Source organism: Opisthocomus hoazin, chromosome 5 (assembly GCF_030867145.1).
Source record: "Opisthocomus hoazin isolate bOpiHoa1 chromosome 5, bOpiHoa1.hap1, whole genome shotgun sequence".
NCBI classification, from domain to species: Eukaryota; Metazoa; Chordata; class Aves; order Opisthocomiformes; family Opisthocomidae; genus Opisthocomus; species Opisthocomus hoazin.
Genome location: NC_134418.1, coordinates 59004740 through 59023772, shown reverse-complemented (window position 1 = coordinate 59023772; position 19033 = coordinate 59004740). Strand labels below are relative to the sequence as shown.

The 19033-nt window shown below is 37.7% G+C and overlaps 1 protein-coding gene across 3 annotated transcripts in view; it reads left to right on the top strand.

The window, feature by feature from the left end:
- The window catches only part of BANK1 (B cell scaffold protein with ankyrin repeats 1), a 156868-nt gene that overhangs the window by 30684 nt on the left and 107151 nt on the right, over window positions 1-19033 (top strand). For all 3 annotated transcript variants that reach the window (XM_075421449.1, XM_075421447.1, XM_075421448.1), the window contains exons 3-6: window positions 2418-2483; window positions 13948-14096; window positions 15206-15344; window positions 17839-17981. In XM_075421449.1, coding sequence (XP_075277564.1) covers window positions 2418-2483; window positions 13948-14096; window positions 15206-15344; window positions 17839-17981 — 497 coding nt within the window. The remainder of the gene's footprint in view (window positions 1-2417; window positions 2484-13947; window positions 14097-15205; window positions 15345-17838; window positions 17982-19033) is intronic.

Genomic DNA, 19033 nt, shown 5'->3' with positions numbered 1-19033 from the left:
ATTACCAAAAGGTCATTGGAAGTCCTCTGGAAATGCATTTGCTGTATAATTTTTGGCACACAGGTGTTGTTATAACGAAATTGCTGTTTGTAATTTCACCGTGATGTATTTCTGTTAAGTTAGTGTCAGCTTCTTGGAAATAGAATAAAATAAGAATTGTGTTGTTTTCCAGATTTAAAAAAATTGTGATACCTAGCCCTGAAAAAATGAGGTGTAGCACCTATTTAAGTTCATAGTGGAAAAAAAATATGAATATTAGGATAGCAAAAGAATAACCTTGTTTTGTATAGAATCAGATATTTCTCTTGGTAGGGTTTCTCTGTACTTACTTAGATGGTTATGAGGACAGAACTTGGTCCAGAAAATGTTATTACAGTTACAAAGTTAGGTGTTCAAAAGTCAAAAAGTTACCGGTACAAAGTAGCCTATTAAACTTCAGTTAGGACCCTTGTTCATATGCATTGATTGCCTTTAATTATGTAAGTGCATTCTCCCCCTACCACCCCCGCCAAGAACCTGCCCTTATTAGTACACAGGATGAATAGTACTCAGTTAATTAGCAGTTATTTGATACTTTGTTTTGTGTTTGAGTTTGCGGTTGCATTATTTATGTATTGAATGCCATTCAAATCCTGTTGAGAAAACAGAATTGTTAATTTCCTGACGTGCTTTTCTGTAGAACTTCTTTCTGTATTGAATGCTGTCCAAACTTTATTTTATTTTATCATCATTTTCCGCATGGTATTTAGCAGGATTAGGGTGCAAGCATTTCTTCTGCTTCTGATATCACTTGAAGATATTACTTTTCATAACACTTACCAGTATACAGTATTTTTTATGTCCACATGCAAACTCCCTTTAATTTCAGTTGTGTTTGTGACTGCTCACATGTCTGCAGGTTATCTGTAAGGTCTTTCACGGAAAGTGCCATGAAAAACTAATGAGCACTTCTGAAAAGCATGTTTTAAAGGCCATATAGCTTTTTGCCTCAAAACTTCAGGATGGGAACCAGAAATTACCTAAATTCTCTAGAGCAGCATTCGGCTAATATCACTGTCCTTTCTCTCACTGGAATCATCTCCTCATTCACTGGACTCTTGTTATTGCAAGAATAACTGAATCAGTACAGTACACTTCTTTAAGTACAAAACCACTAGTCAATGCCAGAGTAGGCCTAATTTGTGCATTGTACACAGTATAGATGAATTTAAAAGAAATAGTCAATAATATACTACAAAGGAGAAAGACTGCTTTTGAGTGTTTGGTTTTATGCAACCTTAATAAAGTCAATGTAAAACAATTGCTTTCCCAGGCTGCTTTTCTCATCTTAGCCTTGGCATCTTTACCCAGTGTCTCTTACTCTTCAGTCTTAGTTCCTGATAGAAATCTTGGTTATCAATTCTGGAGCACCCAGCAATGTACATGGGATTCTGATTAGCATCCTACAGATGCTGTGCAACAGATGTTTGTTGAGTTGCCTGGATCTCACAATATGGAGCTCAAGCAGGCCTTATATCTCTTATGTCCATGGTATCTCAGATATGGAAAAAAAGGTGGTAACTTGATCCAGCATAAAGAGTGGCATAGACAGATACTGCATAATGTGGCAGAAAGTGCCCTGGTAGTTATTAAGCCATCAAAAATAATTTCAACAAACTGGAACTGAAAGAGTTTTTTAATATTTGACCAGTACTTTACATAGTGTGGCCATTGCTTTTTTGATCCAATGCTGGGAACTCTGTAGTCAGATTTATTGTACATGAAACATAGCCCTGCGTAGTTGTCTCTTCTTCCAAACCCCAATGCCTGCATCCATTTTCAGTTTCTCACTTTCCTGCACAAGATTCTATTCTCTTTCTTTTACCCAACTCCTCTCCCATTGTTTGCCGTATTGACTTTCAGGGAAAATTCTTTTGTTCCTCAAGCCCACATTTCTTACCTGCTATAGTAAATAGCAAAGATCAGTCATGGGGTTGTTTACTGAAAAGGGATAATTACAATTTCATGTAAAGATCTCTCTAGGCTTGTTCCTCTCCACTAGCCCTTGGATTTATTTTTTTTTAATCTTTTTTCCAACCTGCAGAACTGTAGCTTTAAAATATCTTTATCTTACATCTAAAATAACAGACAGAATTTAATCTAAAAAAAGAAAGTGGAAATTGGTGTCATGGTATTTCCTTATTTCTGACATTTTAGGTTGCTCGTCCTTTTGTTTTCTTAACTCTGTTTTATTTTGCAAATTTTTTTTCTTTTTTTTTTCCCCAGCTTCATTTCTGGTGCTAAGATCTTCCTTAGAGAAAACTAAACATTCTGTGAAACAATCTAGTAGGATAGCAATGATCACTGTCATCAGAGTTCATGACCATTTAACTGTATTTCCAAGTAGATAACATTAAAGAATTATTCTTTTTTCCTAGGTAAGCCACAGAATGAAAATCCTGGAGACTCTTTGTCTTATATCTATGAAGCAGTTCTTGCAGACGGTGAGTTGAATTCCCCTTGCATTTATTCAAATAAAGCTAGTGTGCTTCAGAAAATTAAATTTGTCTTCTTACATCTTGTCAGGTCCACACACACATCTATACCCACACATTCTGGTAAGGAATGTGAAAAGGGGAGGAGATTCAACAGGGGTGTTTCCTTTTTCCTTTCATTTCAGAGTAGAGAAAAAGGAAGATGTGGAGAGCTTTCCTTTTCTTTTCCCAGCATGAGGAGTTTTGTTTGTAGTAAAGAGAGAGCTGATTTGAAATTTCAGATAGATCAGTCCTACTCGCATTACATTTGCACTATCATTCATTGGCAGCCAGTGGCTGGGAGAAGCCCTGCATTCTGACTTCAGCACCTGTTGACGTTTGCCATTCTGGTTTATTTATATTTGTGAAAGCCCATAAAGAGACTTAGTAGGGAAAACAGACATGCAAAATCTCCATTTGCTGTTAGTAAAGAGACACATAACATGTCTCCTATCCCTGTTTTTTACTAAAACAAGTTTATATCTGGGTTGACACTGTGGTGAAGTGATTGGTTTAACAGCACCAGCAAGCTGACTGATGGAAAAGGCCAAGTAAGTTATTTTGGAATTCACAGAATCACAGAGTCACAGAATGTTCGCGGTTGGAAGGGACCTCTGTGGGTCATCTAGTCCAACCCCCAATTTCTGGCATAGGAGTTCTGTGCAGCTGGACTCTGAGGTTACCAACTCTGAGGTCTATTTTGCTGGCAAGGTGTAAGGGCAGAAGGATGCTGCAAGCTTCCTGTCTTTTCCTTACTGGCACGAATTCAATATACGTCAGTGATGTATGAATTTTAGAACTTTAGCTTCTTCAGTTAATTTCAAGACACGAGCATCAACCTGTGTGCTTTTAAATACTCCAGTCATTCCTACTTACCATGCGTTGGTTCACAATGCGGAACAGTCTTGGAGCGTGTGGATTGGATTCTCTTCAGATAAAACTAGAATGGAAAGTGCACTCAGGGAGCTCACTGCATGTACCTCAGACACTAAAAGATGACCATTCTACAGGTCCAGACCAGAATTAGTTGGGAATATGCCCCTTTGAAATGTGTATGGTGTAGAAGGGAGTACTTAGCACCAACTCTTTGCCTCTACTAAATCTCCTATTAGTCCCCTCTCCTTTCCAGTAAGGACTGTTTGTGACTCTCTTGTCATCTTGGTGTACTGGTGTGATCTCAAGCAGAAAGCTGCTGTAAAGCTGAACTGTTTTATCCCTACAGACCTATTGTCAAGTTTTCTAAGGATGTCTCTTTTTGTCCTGTGTTGAGTGTGCCATGGGTGAGTGCATTGAATAAATTTGTTGGTATAAAGAAGGCTTTTTGTCAGTACTGGTTCATCGTCCAGATGCTCAATAAGCTATCATGTTCCTTTCATTCATGATTGTGTTGTCCAAAAAATGAGGCCGTAAAAGAGGGAATGGTCAGGGAAAACAGAATCCCAAGAAAAGGAAGGACTGGACAGATGTTCCTCCAAGCTTTAAACCCTGACTCTTTTTAAATGAATCCTTTTCTGATTTTATATGGAGATTTGAAAACCAGCTTTAAGTCCAAGTTTCACATCTGCTGCATGGTTGATGTTGTAATGAAGCGAATTAAGGATTTTCCAGCTAAGAAAGTCCTGCATTAAAAGCAAAAATTTCACTTGAAATCTGTGCTGAAGTTGCCTGGACCACATTTGTTGGTCAGTTCTTGGCAGTCATCTTGATAGCACTGACTGTACGTAGCTTCTGCTGGTTAATGGTATCTAGTTATTGTAAGAGGACAAAATTGATTCTCAAATGCTGTGATGAGTGAAAGTGCCAACTAGGAAAGAGGGATTCCCAATAATTGTATCCTGTATATGGGGTTAAGACTGACTCCGGAATGAGTGTAAGGAGGTACATGTTCAACATTTCTTCTGTGGTGGTGCAACAGGGACCAGCTATCTGGTATCACTGCAAATCTTTGGAGAGAAAAGTACCCCAAGAAATGAAATTCTTTGTTTCCAAGATTCAGCATGTCAGTCTTTATGAAGCTGAGAAAGGTAAGATGGCAGCAGGAAATGAACTAGTGTTTGTGCTCCGCAGAAATTAAGTGAATCTTCATGTAACCTGACAGGATTTGGCTTTAGATGAATTGTGAAAAAATGTTTCCAGGGACTTTCTCTTTGCTTCTCCCTAATAAGAAGGAAGTGTATGTAGTGCTAAATTGTGTGTATGACACCAAAACAGAAGTGTCATGAGAAATTATAAACCAAGAAAAGATTTTTGCTAGAACCCTGTAAATTCACAAAAGTATAGCATTTTATGTAAGGTCTTAAGTAAAGACTGGCATGCTGAAAGCTAAAGTTTGTTTTGAATATACAGCTACTGTACAAGAGAAAGGATAAGCTGAGAGGAGATGGAATTTAGACTCAAACTGGAATGAAAGTTGAACAGATCAGAAGTATAAAGCTAAATGAGAACTCTAAAGCAACAAGGGTGGAAAGAGCAGCGAGTGGATGACAAGACATACAAAAAAACCCAAAATAAAACAAACTATATCCAATAAAGCAAAGATAGATGGGGAATGAGCAAGCGCTAACAATCAATAAGAAGTGATTGACTAAAATGAATTGTGCAAGGCCTTGAGGGAAAAGGTCAGAGACTACACTGGAAAATGGAAAAACAATATGATCGCTGAGATCCTTTGGGGAAATACGAGCTACAAGCAAATGTGAAAACAATTGATTTGCTAGTGCGTGATGGAAAAGATCCACTTGTGGAATGCTAATCAGCATGATATAAATTTTGTGAGGACTTATTCCTGTAGGTGATAACTGAACAAGTCAGCTCTTTAGCCGCTCAAATGTTTTTATGTATTTACTTTATTTCTGGTTTCAATATAAGAAAACTAGACTTACTTTTATTACTAGAAAGCTATATGCTGAGAAATTCCCTTGTGGTTCCTCAGGAATTTTCTGCTCTGCAAAGAATCATTATTTATAATTTGTACTAAGGTTGGAAAAGCAATCTTACTAGGATCTGGGTATACAGTCTTGTAACCACACAGGTAAAATGTGAATGCCTTATTGTGGAATTGGCATTCTTTATTTTACCTGCAAATTAGAGCTAACCTCAGATTTAAATACCCATTATGTGATATTCAACTTCAGAAAAGGCTCTTCCTCTTCTGTGAAACAGCTTTGTCTTTTTTAACATTTGCCGTTAAGGCTTGTATCCTTGCACTAATGAATGGAACCAGTTAGGGATGGGCAAGCAGAGCACAAAAAGGTAACTTTAACATATAATAGCTGTCTGCCTATGAAGTTGAATGGCAGACATCTTTTGGTCCTGTTCAGAGGTCTCGTCAAACTAACATGTATGTGCATACTTGTGTTACCCGTATCCTTTACCAAACTAAACTGGAGAAAGGCCAGCACTTTGTAATAAAATAGATGGCATCCCTTCTGGAGATAAAGAAGAGTTATCAGAGCACCTCTGCTCTGCTATTCTTTCCTGTAATGCTATCCGAAATCCTATTTTAGTAAAATGTGCCTAGTCTGGGATCTAGGTGTTGGATTAAAGGACAGTGTCTTAAAAGATAAAGACCTCAGATTACTTTCATATTCATAACCCTAACAAAAGGAAAATAATCAAGAGTTAGAAAGCAAGCATGGTTTTCAGATGTGTCTAAAAATATCGCTCTTGATTGTGTTCCTCAGAAAGCAGAGTGTACCTTTTAGCCCGCTTTAAGGGTCAGTAGATTGTTAGCTATTTCAAACCAAAGATGCGAGCAAATTGCAAAGCAGCCTGTCCCCTAGTGAGTCAGTCTTGCTGACAACTCACTTTTTTTTTTCTTTCTTTAATACCAGATGTGTCTGACGTGTCTTTCTGCTGACAGCAGCTGTGGCAGCATGGCACAGGGAGACTTGCGGTCTCTTAGATAGACAAGTCCCATGTAATTTAGAGCTGTACGGATCAAGAACAGCATCATAAATTTCATCCAGGCATTGATAGGAGCCCTGTACAGGTATTTGAGCTCTGCTGTCATACTCAGACTAAGATACACTATTTGGTAAATGAGCTGCTGCAGTCTAAGCTAGCTTCTTTTACCAGATTGATTTAAGGGATGCTATAAGGTGGAGTATATTGTCTTGAGTCAGTAAACGTTTGGATACCATTAACGATATGTATCCTGTACTTTGAGTACGGCAAAGGCTGAGAATACCAGCTACCAGCGTCTCTCCCCGTAGCCTCTCCCACTTCATCATCTTCCAGCCGTGTCATTTTTTGAGCTTTCATGACTGCAACGAATACACTTCATCAAGAGAATAGCTTCAGATGTGGACAAGAGGGGAAAGTTTGGCTACTCACAAGTAGTTCCTTGAGGATGATATTTGTAAAAACTTAAACCCCTATTGAACCTGAAATCTGAGCTTTTGGCCTGCCTGCCAGGTGTGCTTCCCTGAAGTGCGACTTGATTCTAAAATGCACCCCTCTAGCTGTGTTCTTTTATATCTGTGTAATTCAAAATGTAGCCACATGCCACTTCTCTGTCCAAGCACAGTGTGCAATTTGTGCCAGGCCAGTTATAAGAGTCTTGAAATGTAGTTTAGAGATAATAGAGCCACTAGGCAGCTGCAGCTATCCCCTTTGGAATAATAAGGAAGTTGCAGGACCATTTTATCAGGCAAACAAGTTTTGGAGGTCTGCTCACAACCCTGGATGCCTCTGCTATCAGTCCTTTTGTCTTCAGTGGTAGTTTGAGTCAGCAGCAGGAGGATAACCTGTCTCTGCTGTTGTAACAGCACATCTCAGATTTTGGGCAATGTTTGGTGCTGTATAATCCTTCACTGAAACAGAACTGAGATATGTCTGTGCTGATTCCACAGAGAAATGGAGCAAAAATGCTAAAATGTTCTTACTGTGCTAGAACTCCAGTAACTCTGAAGTGGATAGATGGACTCTCTAATAAAACATTAGGCTCTAATCACTGAGAACTGCTGGTGCACACAGAGGGCCAGACTTCAGTTTGCCTCTCCCTGGAGAAGAGGCAGGATGAAAGTATGCAGTATGTAGAAACTGGAAGTAAAAGGCTTGGGCTCCCATCAGCAGCTCTGCTCGGCACCTAAATGACCTCAGGCAGGTAGTTATTATTTCCAAACTAATCAGTGTCTAGTTGGAAACTCTTTGGGACAGTCTTACTATGTGTCTAAAGCTCAGCAGAGTGGTCATATTACTACTGCTGCTGCTGTAGCTGACGATCATAGATTTGATTGCAGTAAAAATAGCAACATGAATTGATATATAATAAAAGATAAACTTATTCCCAAAAAGCCTCTAATCTAAATGTATGCATCCTAACCAAAGCACTGATTGCCGAGTTTAAGTCAAATCTTTCTTCCAAGCTATGGAGCAGTTAGGAACTAGTTAGTTGCCGTAGCCTTAGATTGCCTCTGAATACACAGTTAAAATCGTATGAAAGCTTACATATAATGAAATGCCTACAGTTTCATGCAAATTATTTCTTAAAGATTATTGATAATTTAATGGTGAATTTTTTTTTGCTGTTTTGGGGTTATTTGAAGGCAGGATTTATTTATTTTTTTTTGCTATAAGATCCAATTTGCCATACATAAGAAGACTGTTATATTGTGTGTAGATACTTTTATGATGACTCCATTAGGCTACAATTACATCAGAGTGGTAAATTGTTGTGTACAAAAACATACCTGATAATACAAGTACGGGTGGGTATGCCCCTTCACAATCAAATCAGTTTTGCCTACACGTCCATGGTAATGCATAAAGCAATAGATGGAGGCGGTACCAGGGATTGCTCTGTTATGGAGCGAAATAGACATGAATGAAAATTGCAGCACCTTCCGTTGCTAAGATGACATAAACACCAACTCCAATTATTCAGAAAAGGAAAAGCTGTTCTTCATAGCTTTTAAAGGAACTGTCAATTTGATGCTTATTTGCAAGAAAAACTGTTCACCATAAATAAAGTAATAGAAACATTTTGGAGACATGGGCAAAATAGGCCAACTCACAGGAAACTACTGTTTTTGACAGAAGAACTCAACCACGCAGGAGAAACCAGGACTGAGAATGCTTTTGAGAATAACAAAGATAACTGTCAATGTTTTTGCAAAACATAGGTGAATCAGCATAGAGAGAAACATTATTTAAAGCTTGTTCAATAATTAATATGTTTACCTTGGTCTGGAATTTATACATCATAGAAAACAAATGAAAGACATGGAGATTTAAGTCAGATGTTTATATGTTTGACTACGTATTTAATAATTTTCTGTGATTTTTAGAAGCCTTTCCATTCCTAAGCTGTCTCTCATTATCAGTGAAAGAAAACTTTTCAGCAGAGCAGAAAAGGAGATTTGCTTTGAAATTGTATTTTAGAAACGGCTTATGGTAAAAATGAATAAATCCCATGCTCATGCTGAGTAAAACAGGCTCATTGAATGAAGCCCAGCGTGGTGGATGTTTTCTGCCTCCATGTTTCTCACAGCTTTTCTCAAGTCATTTCATTCATAGAGCATCTATGCAGGCTGCCTTCGAATCCCATTCTACTGCACTCTCTGCTGAGTTCATACAGCATTTACAAATACACATACTTTAAGAGGATTATCTTTCATAAATGTCTATGATAAGCTGTGGTGGATTGCAGGAAGAATATGATGTGCATAAGTTTTTTTTCCTGTTTTTTCCACATTACAGACTGTTACTTTGGGGTTTTTTTCTGTATGGCTTTACTTTCATCCACATTTCTGTAGAGCACTTATACATACATGTGTTTGATTTTAAGCTTTAGAATTGAAAGAAAGTCACTTATACATGAGCACCTTTTCAATAATACCTCACAGAATCCAGTGGGACCACCGCTGCCTTTACCTCACACTGTGCTGGGGAGTGCTCCTACCATATTACATGGGATGACTCCTGCACTTAAACGATCTGCTGAATTTAGCTTAAGTGCTCTTCCCTGTAATCCTCTTGAGTTTAATATTTGACACTGGAAAATCCTGTCTTTTATTTCATGTGGCAAATTGGCCACGTGCTTAATTACCTTTCAGTTTGTTGTCATCTGCCTAACCTGATTTGCCCATACTTCTCATCCTCTTATATGTTGTGTCATCTAGAGATAAATGAGGACCTTTTTTGTAATGCAGTTTCAGTTCTTCAGCTAGCATTGCTTTAGCAAGACTGGAGGAAGAACTGAAATTTTTGAAGCTAGCAGGAATTTTGCTTTTCTAAAACCAGCTAAATTTTGGCTGTGAGATTCATTCCGTGGGTAGCTTTAGAAAACACATAAATCTTTCATAAGTTTATGTTTTCTCCTATTTTTAATACCCCAGATCTGTCACATACATTGTTGACTCAAAACATGTAGCAAGTACCAAGTAATCAAAGCCAGAGGTGATTTATAATCCTCATGTAGACTGCAATAGGGATAGATAAAGAGTGTATTTGAAAAGTTAGAATTTGGGGGCGGGGAAGAGGTTGGAGGTGACATGAAAGTTGTTCAGAAGGCATGGTGAGGCATTAATTGTTGAATCCGCAGGAGACTAGAGAGGCTTCATTAACATTTCTCAGTTTATGCGAAGGAATGCAATTTCAAAGTCATTGCATAAATTCAGTTTAAAATGTTAAATTGAAAGCAATAATACATTCCAAGAGGTTTTGTGCAAAATATACCAAATTGATGTATTGAAGTTACATGAATTAAGAGAGAACATTGAAGGGAAATTGAAAAAAGCAGCACTGTGCCCAAGTAGGTGAGTAACTGTTACAGTAAATGTGTGTAATATTTTATTATTTAAATATGAACTTAAATTTAAGATCAGACCTTTCAGTGTGACCACCAGCAGTAGATATTAGTCAAAAGTAAACCAACAAAAATAACCTGATGTAAATGGAGCATTACCCTCTATAATAGACAATAATTCCCAGTAGGACTGCCCTGAATAATTGGGGGAAGATTATCATAGATTTTCCTTTCGTTTTAGCATCTAGCTCATAGTGCTGTCTAAGCATCATTAGATATAGTTAATAATTTCTTACACTTCGATCGTACAAGAAGGGGTTTGGTTTTAGTCATCCATTGTTTTAATCATTACTGCTGCATTTGAAGAACCTCACGGATACGTCACTATTATGTAAAACATTAAAAGAACATATTCACCAAGCAACAAATACCATTTAATAAATCCTCTCTCTTACATATTCCAGCATTATAATGATGTTCCTTTTATGTTTCTTTCAAACTAATCTTCACCTACAGTTGCAAATTCTTGTTAAATGATCTTTTTTCTGAAAGCCTGAGCAATTGGGGGAGCTCCCTAGTCATTGCTTTCAGGTTAAAAGCAAGACTCTAAAGAGGCTTCACAGAGAAGATGTTCAAAAGACCTGTACATCAGGCAACACCTTCTGCCCACATTAAACAAATACTGTCTATACATTGCTCCATTTGTGTTACTAGAATCTTATTACTGTAGTATTAAACCCTTATGAGCTACATTGTTTTAGTTAATGCTAAGCCAAGGCTTGCTTAAGCTCTGGTGTATTGCTTGTTCAGTATTTACAAATAACACTTCACATGCTTGTTTCATGTTCCACATTGTAGGACAGATAATGTGCAACTGCTGGTAGGAATCTGAGTGCTGGAGATGGTGGCTCTGGAGTTTGGTTATTAAATATATAGTGATATATAGATCCCTGTTATTCTTGGACTGCTGTACATGGCTTTCATCGATTGTCAGATAGACCTGACATTTAGTGAAAGAGGTCTTGCTTGTTGGTTTTTAGCTAATAAATTGCTATCCATTTTCACAGGCAGTGGGGGAATCCTCGTTCTCTTAAACATCCAAGTCTTTGATGTAAGAGCCACATCTCGTAATAATTTGTGTAAACTCTAGGGCTGTGCAATCCCAGTACTGAGTGGGTTGAAGTCCTGATATTGTAGTTATATGTCACTAGGCATAATAAAAATATTATAATGCAATTAATGTAGGGGGAAAACATGATCCTAATTTAAACCTACTTGTTAGCACTAGCATTGACCTTCTCAGTAGAAGAATTATTGTGGACATTAAAAGGTGGAAGTAACTACTGTCGTCTTCAGTAAGTAGAGTGCAGACTGTAGAAATAAAGCTGTCATTAACTTTACATAGATTAGAAAGCATCCACACAATCCCTGAATAATGGTCACCAGCAGAAAGCTGACATCTGAGAATCCAGTGCCTACTAGATTTGTTATTCAGTCCTTCCATTTTGTCAATCTGATAATGAAATGTTTCTTGTCTTTGCAAGACTGCTTTGCCTAAAGTGGCAGAAGAAATTTCAGAAGAAGCATGCACCTCATATGAGTTGTCTTCTGAAGTAAATTCTGTGTACTTAAGATTTATGAGTGACTTAAAATATGAACACATAATATTCCCAAAGTACATGCTATGGGCATACATTATCCTAACTGTTTTCCTCAGCAAGGGTTCTTCCTTTTTCTGAAGGGTGATGCTAAATAAAGTCTAGTCTTCACAGTGATAATCAGAGAAATTAATATACTTTTTGAGCTGGATTAGTTAAACTGCACTGAACTGTGGGTAGGTTCTCATTCACAGTCAAAATAGCTTTGTTCAGTGTAGCCTATTTAACTTTCAAAGTAAATTAAAGCAAATGGAATGAAAACTGCTTCAATTCAGTAAAGTATGTCTACACATAGGTTCAGTGTAATTTTACCAATCTACACTGAAGTTACAGCTTAAATTCAGAATTAGTTTGCCTTAAAAGCCTGAGAATAGAAGTAGGAGTAGGCTGGGGAGATTTTACTAGCTGGACACTGAACCCGCCCACCTTAGATGTTTGAAAACATGGACAAATGGCACTTCTTTTTTTTTCTTTCCTCTTTCTTTTTCTGATCTGAGATCTCTCAAACAATCAAAGCACATCTCTGGGGAAAAAAAAAATTCTACTTCAGACATAGCATATCCAAGTTTCCGTACTACATTCCCCGGTATAAATTTGCTTAGCAGGCAAATTTATTATAGAAGAAGTTTATGCCTTCTTAAGCAAGGTGGGATTGGTAAGGCAAAGGGAACATTCTGTGTAAGACAAACTGGTACATGTTGGGGAAATAAAGGCAAGGAATAAGTGGGAAAGCTAATTGTAAATTACCACTACAGATACTGAATGGAGAGTTCTGTGCCACTTAAGGAGCAGCGTGTGGTTTGTGTACCTTAGTCACTTGGGCACTTTTGGAAAAAACTCAAAACAGCTGTGGTACTTGTTTGAGCAAAGCCAAATTGCTACTATTCTGTATTCTGCCCATCACTAATTTATATTAATATTCTACATCCATTTAAGAGGAAAAGATGTGCCTGAAAAGTTGTGTCCTTGAATGTAATTGACTGTGAGTGTTCCGTAATTTACAGTAATACAAGATACTGTTGATGTATCTCAGGATATCTTCTCACCAGCCAGTCAAGATTTTTTAACTCTGAGCTGCTGGGAATGATATCATTAATCTAACTAGGTGACTCCAATATGATGGGTAATCCTGTGTGATGAAGAGCTGCTGCAGTCCTTTGAGATAGGTGGCAAGAGCGTTCTGTGCAGGGTAATAGAGTGTCTGGAAAGGAGTAGTAATGATACAGCTGAGAAGTAGCAGGTGTGAAGAATAGCTTTTCTAAAACATAAGCTTAGTCAGAGCTCTGCAGGTGCAGTTGTCAGTTCTTTTATATTTCCTAATTAAAATTCTGTGATTTGGTGAAGGATTCACTATGGCTCTTGGGCATTTACTTGTACAGCAAAACAGAGGAGAAACTGGTTGCAAGCTATCTGTATGACTGGTGTAGCATTTCCAAACCCAGAATATCCTACACAAAAAAATTATACCTTCAGTTCATCATTTTGCCCACACAGGAAGACAAAGACTATGGAATCTGTGTCTACTGTCATAGTTACCTGGTCACAGGTATCACTGCCCTCACATAAATCCTCTCTGTAGACAGGTGAGCTGATGTTGTAAACATGTAGTGCGTCCTTGTTTACATATAGGGAAAGCAAGAGTGGTAAAAATCCCAGTTTATCCCAGTGTGTGAGAGTTTGTTCTTCTGAGACTACAAAACTGGCTGATCTCTGTGACCTCATTGGTCACGACGACTTTGATCTAAAGGCCATGTCCCTTTTGGCCTCAGTAAGATAAAGCATATGAGCAGACCCTGTTCATAAAAATAAAGACTGCAGGATCAGAACTTCAGAGGCAAGCTTTTTATCAAAGGGGGAAACCTCACCACATTTACATGAAAAGGGATTTTGCCAGGCTTTCATGCAGTGCCCTCAATGTGAGTCCAATTGCCATGTGAGTCTCTAATATCTTGGAAGCCACATCATTGCTGTATTTTGCTGATCTGGGATTGTTAACAATGTCCTCATTCTACATTATTTGTTTCAGATCACCAGACTAGCTCTGACATTAACTTGTCAGATGTCAGGGGAGCGTCAGAAAAAGCAGACCTCAGTTTTAAAACAAAGGTGCTTTCTGAAACATTAGAAACTAACGAGCAGTCGATTCTGGTGCTTCCGGGAAGAATATCATGTGAGGTAAGGTTTTTGGATGCTAAAATCTTTGGGATAAGTCAATGTTCTTCTCTTCCTGCTGCAATCTCATTCATACTATAACAGTTTTGAAATCGAACAGCAGATAAAGGGCCAAAATGAGAGTGCCTCGAGACTGCAGTAGATTTGTTTTGCCTTTGTGTCACATCGACACTGCAGCCAAAAGGTTTACAAATAAAATAGTTTTGAGAGAGCCTCTGAAGGATTTTATCTCTATTAGATTTATTTGGCTTCTAGGGCAGAGATACTACTGTTATGTGTACCTTGTAGTTTAGAGGGAGCATGTAGTCAGGCACCTCTTGAGAGGTATGGAGTGTCTCTTGGCAAGAATCTTGTCAAGGGTACATGCATATGTGTCCATACCACATGAGTTACACAAGTCCTTGTGAGAGCATATACCTTGTCTATTTTTAATTAAATGAGAAATACTTATATGTATGTATATATCTACATAGGTATCTGATGGACACAAATGTTCATGTTTCTTTTTAATCAGAGATAAAAGAGAGGAAGTACAATATCCAGCACTGTATTACTTGTATCAGTGAGTGGCCATGGTTAGATATGGAGGTTGGGGTGTGCCAGGAATGTCACATATTTGGCTTGCTATCTGTCTTTCCAAGATGACTTACACACATTATTAAGATCAGTACAGTTCTAAGGGAGTAACATTCCCTCTGGGTCAGAAGGCAGTAGAGATATTGTCTCACATTACCTGCTGCTTCTGTCTACTGTCAGTTCACTGTAAGAGTTTGAGTGAGTCTAATGTATTTTTGGTTCTTACTGGGTTGAATGTCATTCTTCTAGACTGTAAGGTAGAATGGTCTTAGAAAATGTAACATTTCTCCTACATATGCATTTAAAATACTGTTTTAAAATATTGTTAGGTAAGCCAAGCTTAAAATACTACTACGTTAATTGTGTATTTTATATCAATAAAATACTGAGATGGCATCATGTTTTGAAATTATGATTTTTTTTTGTATGAAGCTGTTGGTAAAGGAACTTTCCTTTTAACTTATGGTTTCATTTGCATTTCATACTTTCAGTATAATTTTCTGAAGAACTAACGGGAATATATTTTAATTTTATAGAACCCTGGTGAAATATTCGTTTTGTTGAAAGATGAAATAGATGATGAAACTTTAGAAATTGAATTCATAGCAGATAATCAACGAATTAGGACACAGCCAACCTCTTGGAATAACAAGGTCAAGTACATGAAAGCCTTAGGTAAGAAAAACATTCTTTACCGTTAAGTAAACAGAAAATTTTGGACTTCCTTCACTTTTGCTAACAAGTAGTTTCACTTCCCACTATTTTGAAGGTTTTCCTGTGCATGGGTTTTGCACACAGAACATTTATTAATAATGCAGAGAAGCAAGGCCATGTGATTTATGAGAAACTATGTTCTATTAGATTGTTTTTGTGTGGTTAAATGGCAGGTGGCAGTCTTAAAATGTCATTGATTAATCACAGATTAAAATCACTGCCATAAAATGCAAAGCTAATATTATTTTCTTATTACTCTATTACTAAAATGCTTCATTTTATATTTAATGCAGTAAATTTGGTTATACTGCTCTCTGTAATTCTTACTGACACTTTTTTTGTTCATGTCCATGCCTTTTCTCTGTATCACTCAGCTCTGCTGATTTCTAATGATTTTTTTCAACTGCTCCATCCATAACTAGTTGCCAACAGTTTCAAACCCCTCAGTAGAAGAACGCGAGTACAAGCCCCTCAGTACAAGAAGGACATTGAGGGGCTGGAGTGTGTCCGAAGAAGAGCAACGAGGCTGGTGAAGGGTCTAGAGCACAAGTCTTATGAGGAGCAGCTGAGGGAACTGTGATTATTTAGTTTGGAGAAGAGGAGGCTGGGGGGAGCCATATCACCCTCTGCAACTACCTGAAAGGAAGTTGTAGTAGGTGGGTGTTGGTCTCTTCTCCCAAGTAACTAGCAGTGGGACGAGAGTAAATGGCCTCAGGTTGTGTCAGGGGAGGTTTAGATTGGGTATCAGGAAAAATTTCTTTACTGGAAGAGTGGTCAGGCATTGGACCAGGCTGCCCAGGGAAGTGCTGGAGTCACCATTCCCGGAGATGTTAAAAAAACGTGTAGGTGTGGCACTTGAGGACATGGTTTAGCAGGCATGGTGGTGTTGGTCTTGATGATCTTTGAGGTCTTTTCCAACCTTAAGGATTCTATGATTCTATGAACAGTTTCTTTGAGATTTGTGTAGATTTAAGGGCCACATCCATCCCCACTCATTTTAAGTGAGTTAAGAATTAAAAAAGAATTAAAAAATTTTTCACCCAAGTATTCAAAGTGTAGCTGCATGCTGTGAATTCCCAAAGGAACTTGTATAATATTTTATTCTAAAACCATTGCAATACAACATTAGGTAGGAAAAAATATATAGGCTACAATTTTCAACAGTGGCTTCTTGGAACTACGGTTGGGTAATTCTGTGGCCAGACTATCACCCTGAACACTATCTCAGACTATCATCCTGAGACGATGGCCGCATATGGCCTGAGAGTCGTTTGTCTCTGTGATGGTGCAGAGAGATTGGTTTTACAGACTTGGCTGGGAAGTGCATGACCAACAGGAAACTTTCATCTGTAACTGGAGAGGAGGAAAGCTGAAAGCCTCATTCAGAGATCTTAAAAGATTTTTCCAGAATTATTCTGTGAGAACATTGTTGATCACAGGAAGGTTTCTGTAGTGGATGAAGAAGTAAAATATAAACAGTAAATGAAATATTATGAAAAATTTGGCGGAGCGCTGCAGCCCAAGTTTGATTTTGTTTCTTATATCATTTGTACTTAATGCTTCTCTTTGTAGGCTTTTTTTCTGTTTCAAAATCTGGAAAAGTTGGAAGTTTGGGTGTAACCTTTCTTAATAAGGGTCCAGCTGATGTAATGTTATAAGAAAAATGGGATTTTTTTAAACATTTGGACAGTTTCCATTTAAGTGATTTAAGGTGATGTTCTATTCATTTAGTTTCTTTGGCCCTATTACTTTTCTCCATTTTCAGGGTTGCCCATTTTTATTGCTTGTTTGTGGGCAGAGTTAGAAAAGAAAACCATGCTAGTGCTGGTATGGTACAGCAGGATGCCTGGCACAATGAATACTAATGAATTATAAAATGTGCTCATAAAGAGGGCTCATGCTGCATACACAGAGCAAGTCATACTCAAGTAACAGACTGTACAAACGCCTCTTTCCTTTGCTTTTACTAGGTAAACAACTGGAATGGAAGTAATTGTACTGCAATTTCTGCAGCCTAGTTCAAATCCAATTTTGAGAACCTTGCCTGCAATTAAGAAAAATGTTTCAAAAGATGAATAGCAATTCCCCTATTTGTAAAAAATGAACTTTTCCTTAATTTGTAGGCATTCGGGAGCTGATTATAGGTCATCAGTTTGTCAAAGGGAGGCTGGAAATTTGAAGCGTACTGTTTTCACCTCCTTTCTAACATGAAGCAATACAATAGCTTTGTTTTATACAGATATACAGATAGGTATTTTCTTTTGTAAGCTTTTTAATGTTAGACTGTAAGACCTGGACAAAATGACTACACTGAATCATCTGTGAAAAGCAAATCCAGTTTATCAACTCTGTGCATTCTCTGAGATATTTTCCTGTTCTATTACTCATTCCCCAGCACCTCTGGTCTGGGATTGTAAAATATTTTCAGCTACTGTTCTGATTTGTGTTTTAAAAGATTTTCCTGCTGGCCCTGTATATGTAAATGTCTACTGTGGGGGAGTCATTAAGACCACAGCGCAGATTGAGTATTATACCGCACTAGAAGAGATTGAGCACATTTTTAAGAAAGTGGCTGACCCAATAGCTTTCACTTGTCAGGTAAGTTGACTTCTGCATTTTTAATAAAAACAAAAAATAGAATATAAGTGCCAATATGAGCTAAGAGATAATACACTGTGTTGTAAAGACTTCTTTTGATTGCACAGTATTGAGTAAGGGCTCAGTAATAGGGTCAGGATTACAGAGGCCTGTGTTTGAGATTTCTAGATGTAAGCAAGTCACTCAAGTGAGAACAAATTTTCTCTCTTTTTCGTTTTTGTTTGGAGTGTGATATAAACATGTTCTCTGCTGTATATGCCCAATGAACAACATCCTGCATTACAGAGGATAAAAATAATAACAAACAGTAGCAATGTCCCTCTCCGTTGAAAGTGGTCTTTTTAGTATGCTCTAAAACCAATAGTAGCAAGTAATCGTAAGTCACATTGTATTTGGAGGATTATTGTTTATTCACCAGCAAACGGGACTTTTCTGGTATAGCTTGTATGGAAGACAGTAGGTTGCTATTCATATAGAGTCCATTTACAGCTGCTGAATTATCCTTCATGTGGTTTGCTGGTTGCCATACAGATTCTTTGCATACATTTAGAAGAATTCAGGATTTGAACTGGGTTTCAAATCAGCACAGCAGGCTGCAGTGCTCTGCAGCATGTCCTTTGCCAATGGCATACACAAAATAACAAGAAAAGAAAGCATCTGTTAAGAAAGGACGGAATCTTAGGTATCATTTGTTGAATGGTGGGTAGCCCAAACAGACTTGTCATGATGTCTATATTGTAATTGCAAAGCCAGAACAAAAATAATAGTCTGTGTTTCCAGTGCAGACAGTCTCATTTTCCTGTGACAAATCTACCTTATCTACCACCTAAGGCATTACACTGGTAACAAAAGGATTAATAAAAAATGATGTATGGCATCATTAGTGTTCTACTAAGGATGGGAGTAGATTCTGTCCAAGTACAAGTCACTTCTGTTCTAATAAAACAGGCTGCTGCACAAGAAAAATAGTGCAACTCTGAGTACAAGTGCATTTTTAAAATCTTTATAGTATCCATCATTCTTTAGCCTGTATTTTGAAGGATATGGAAGTG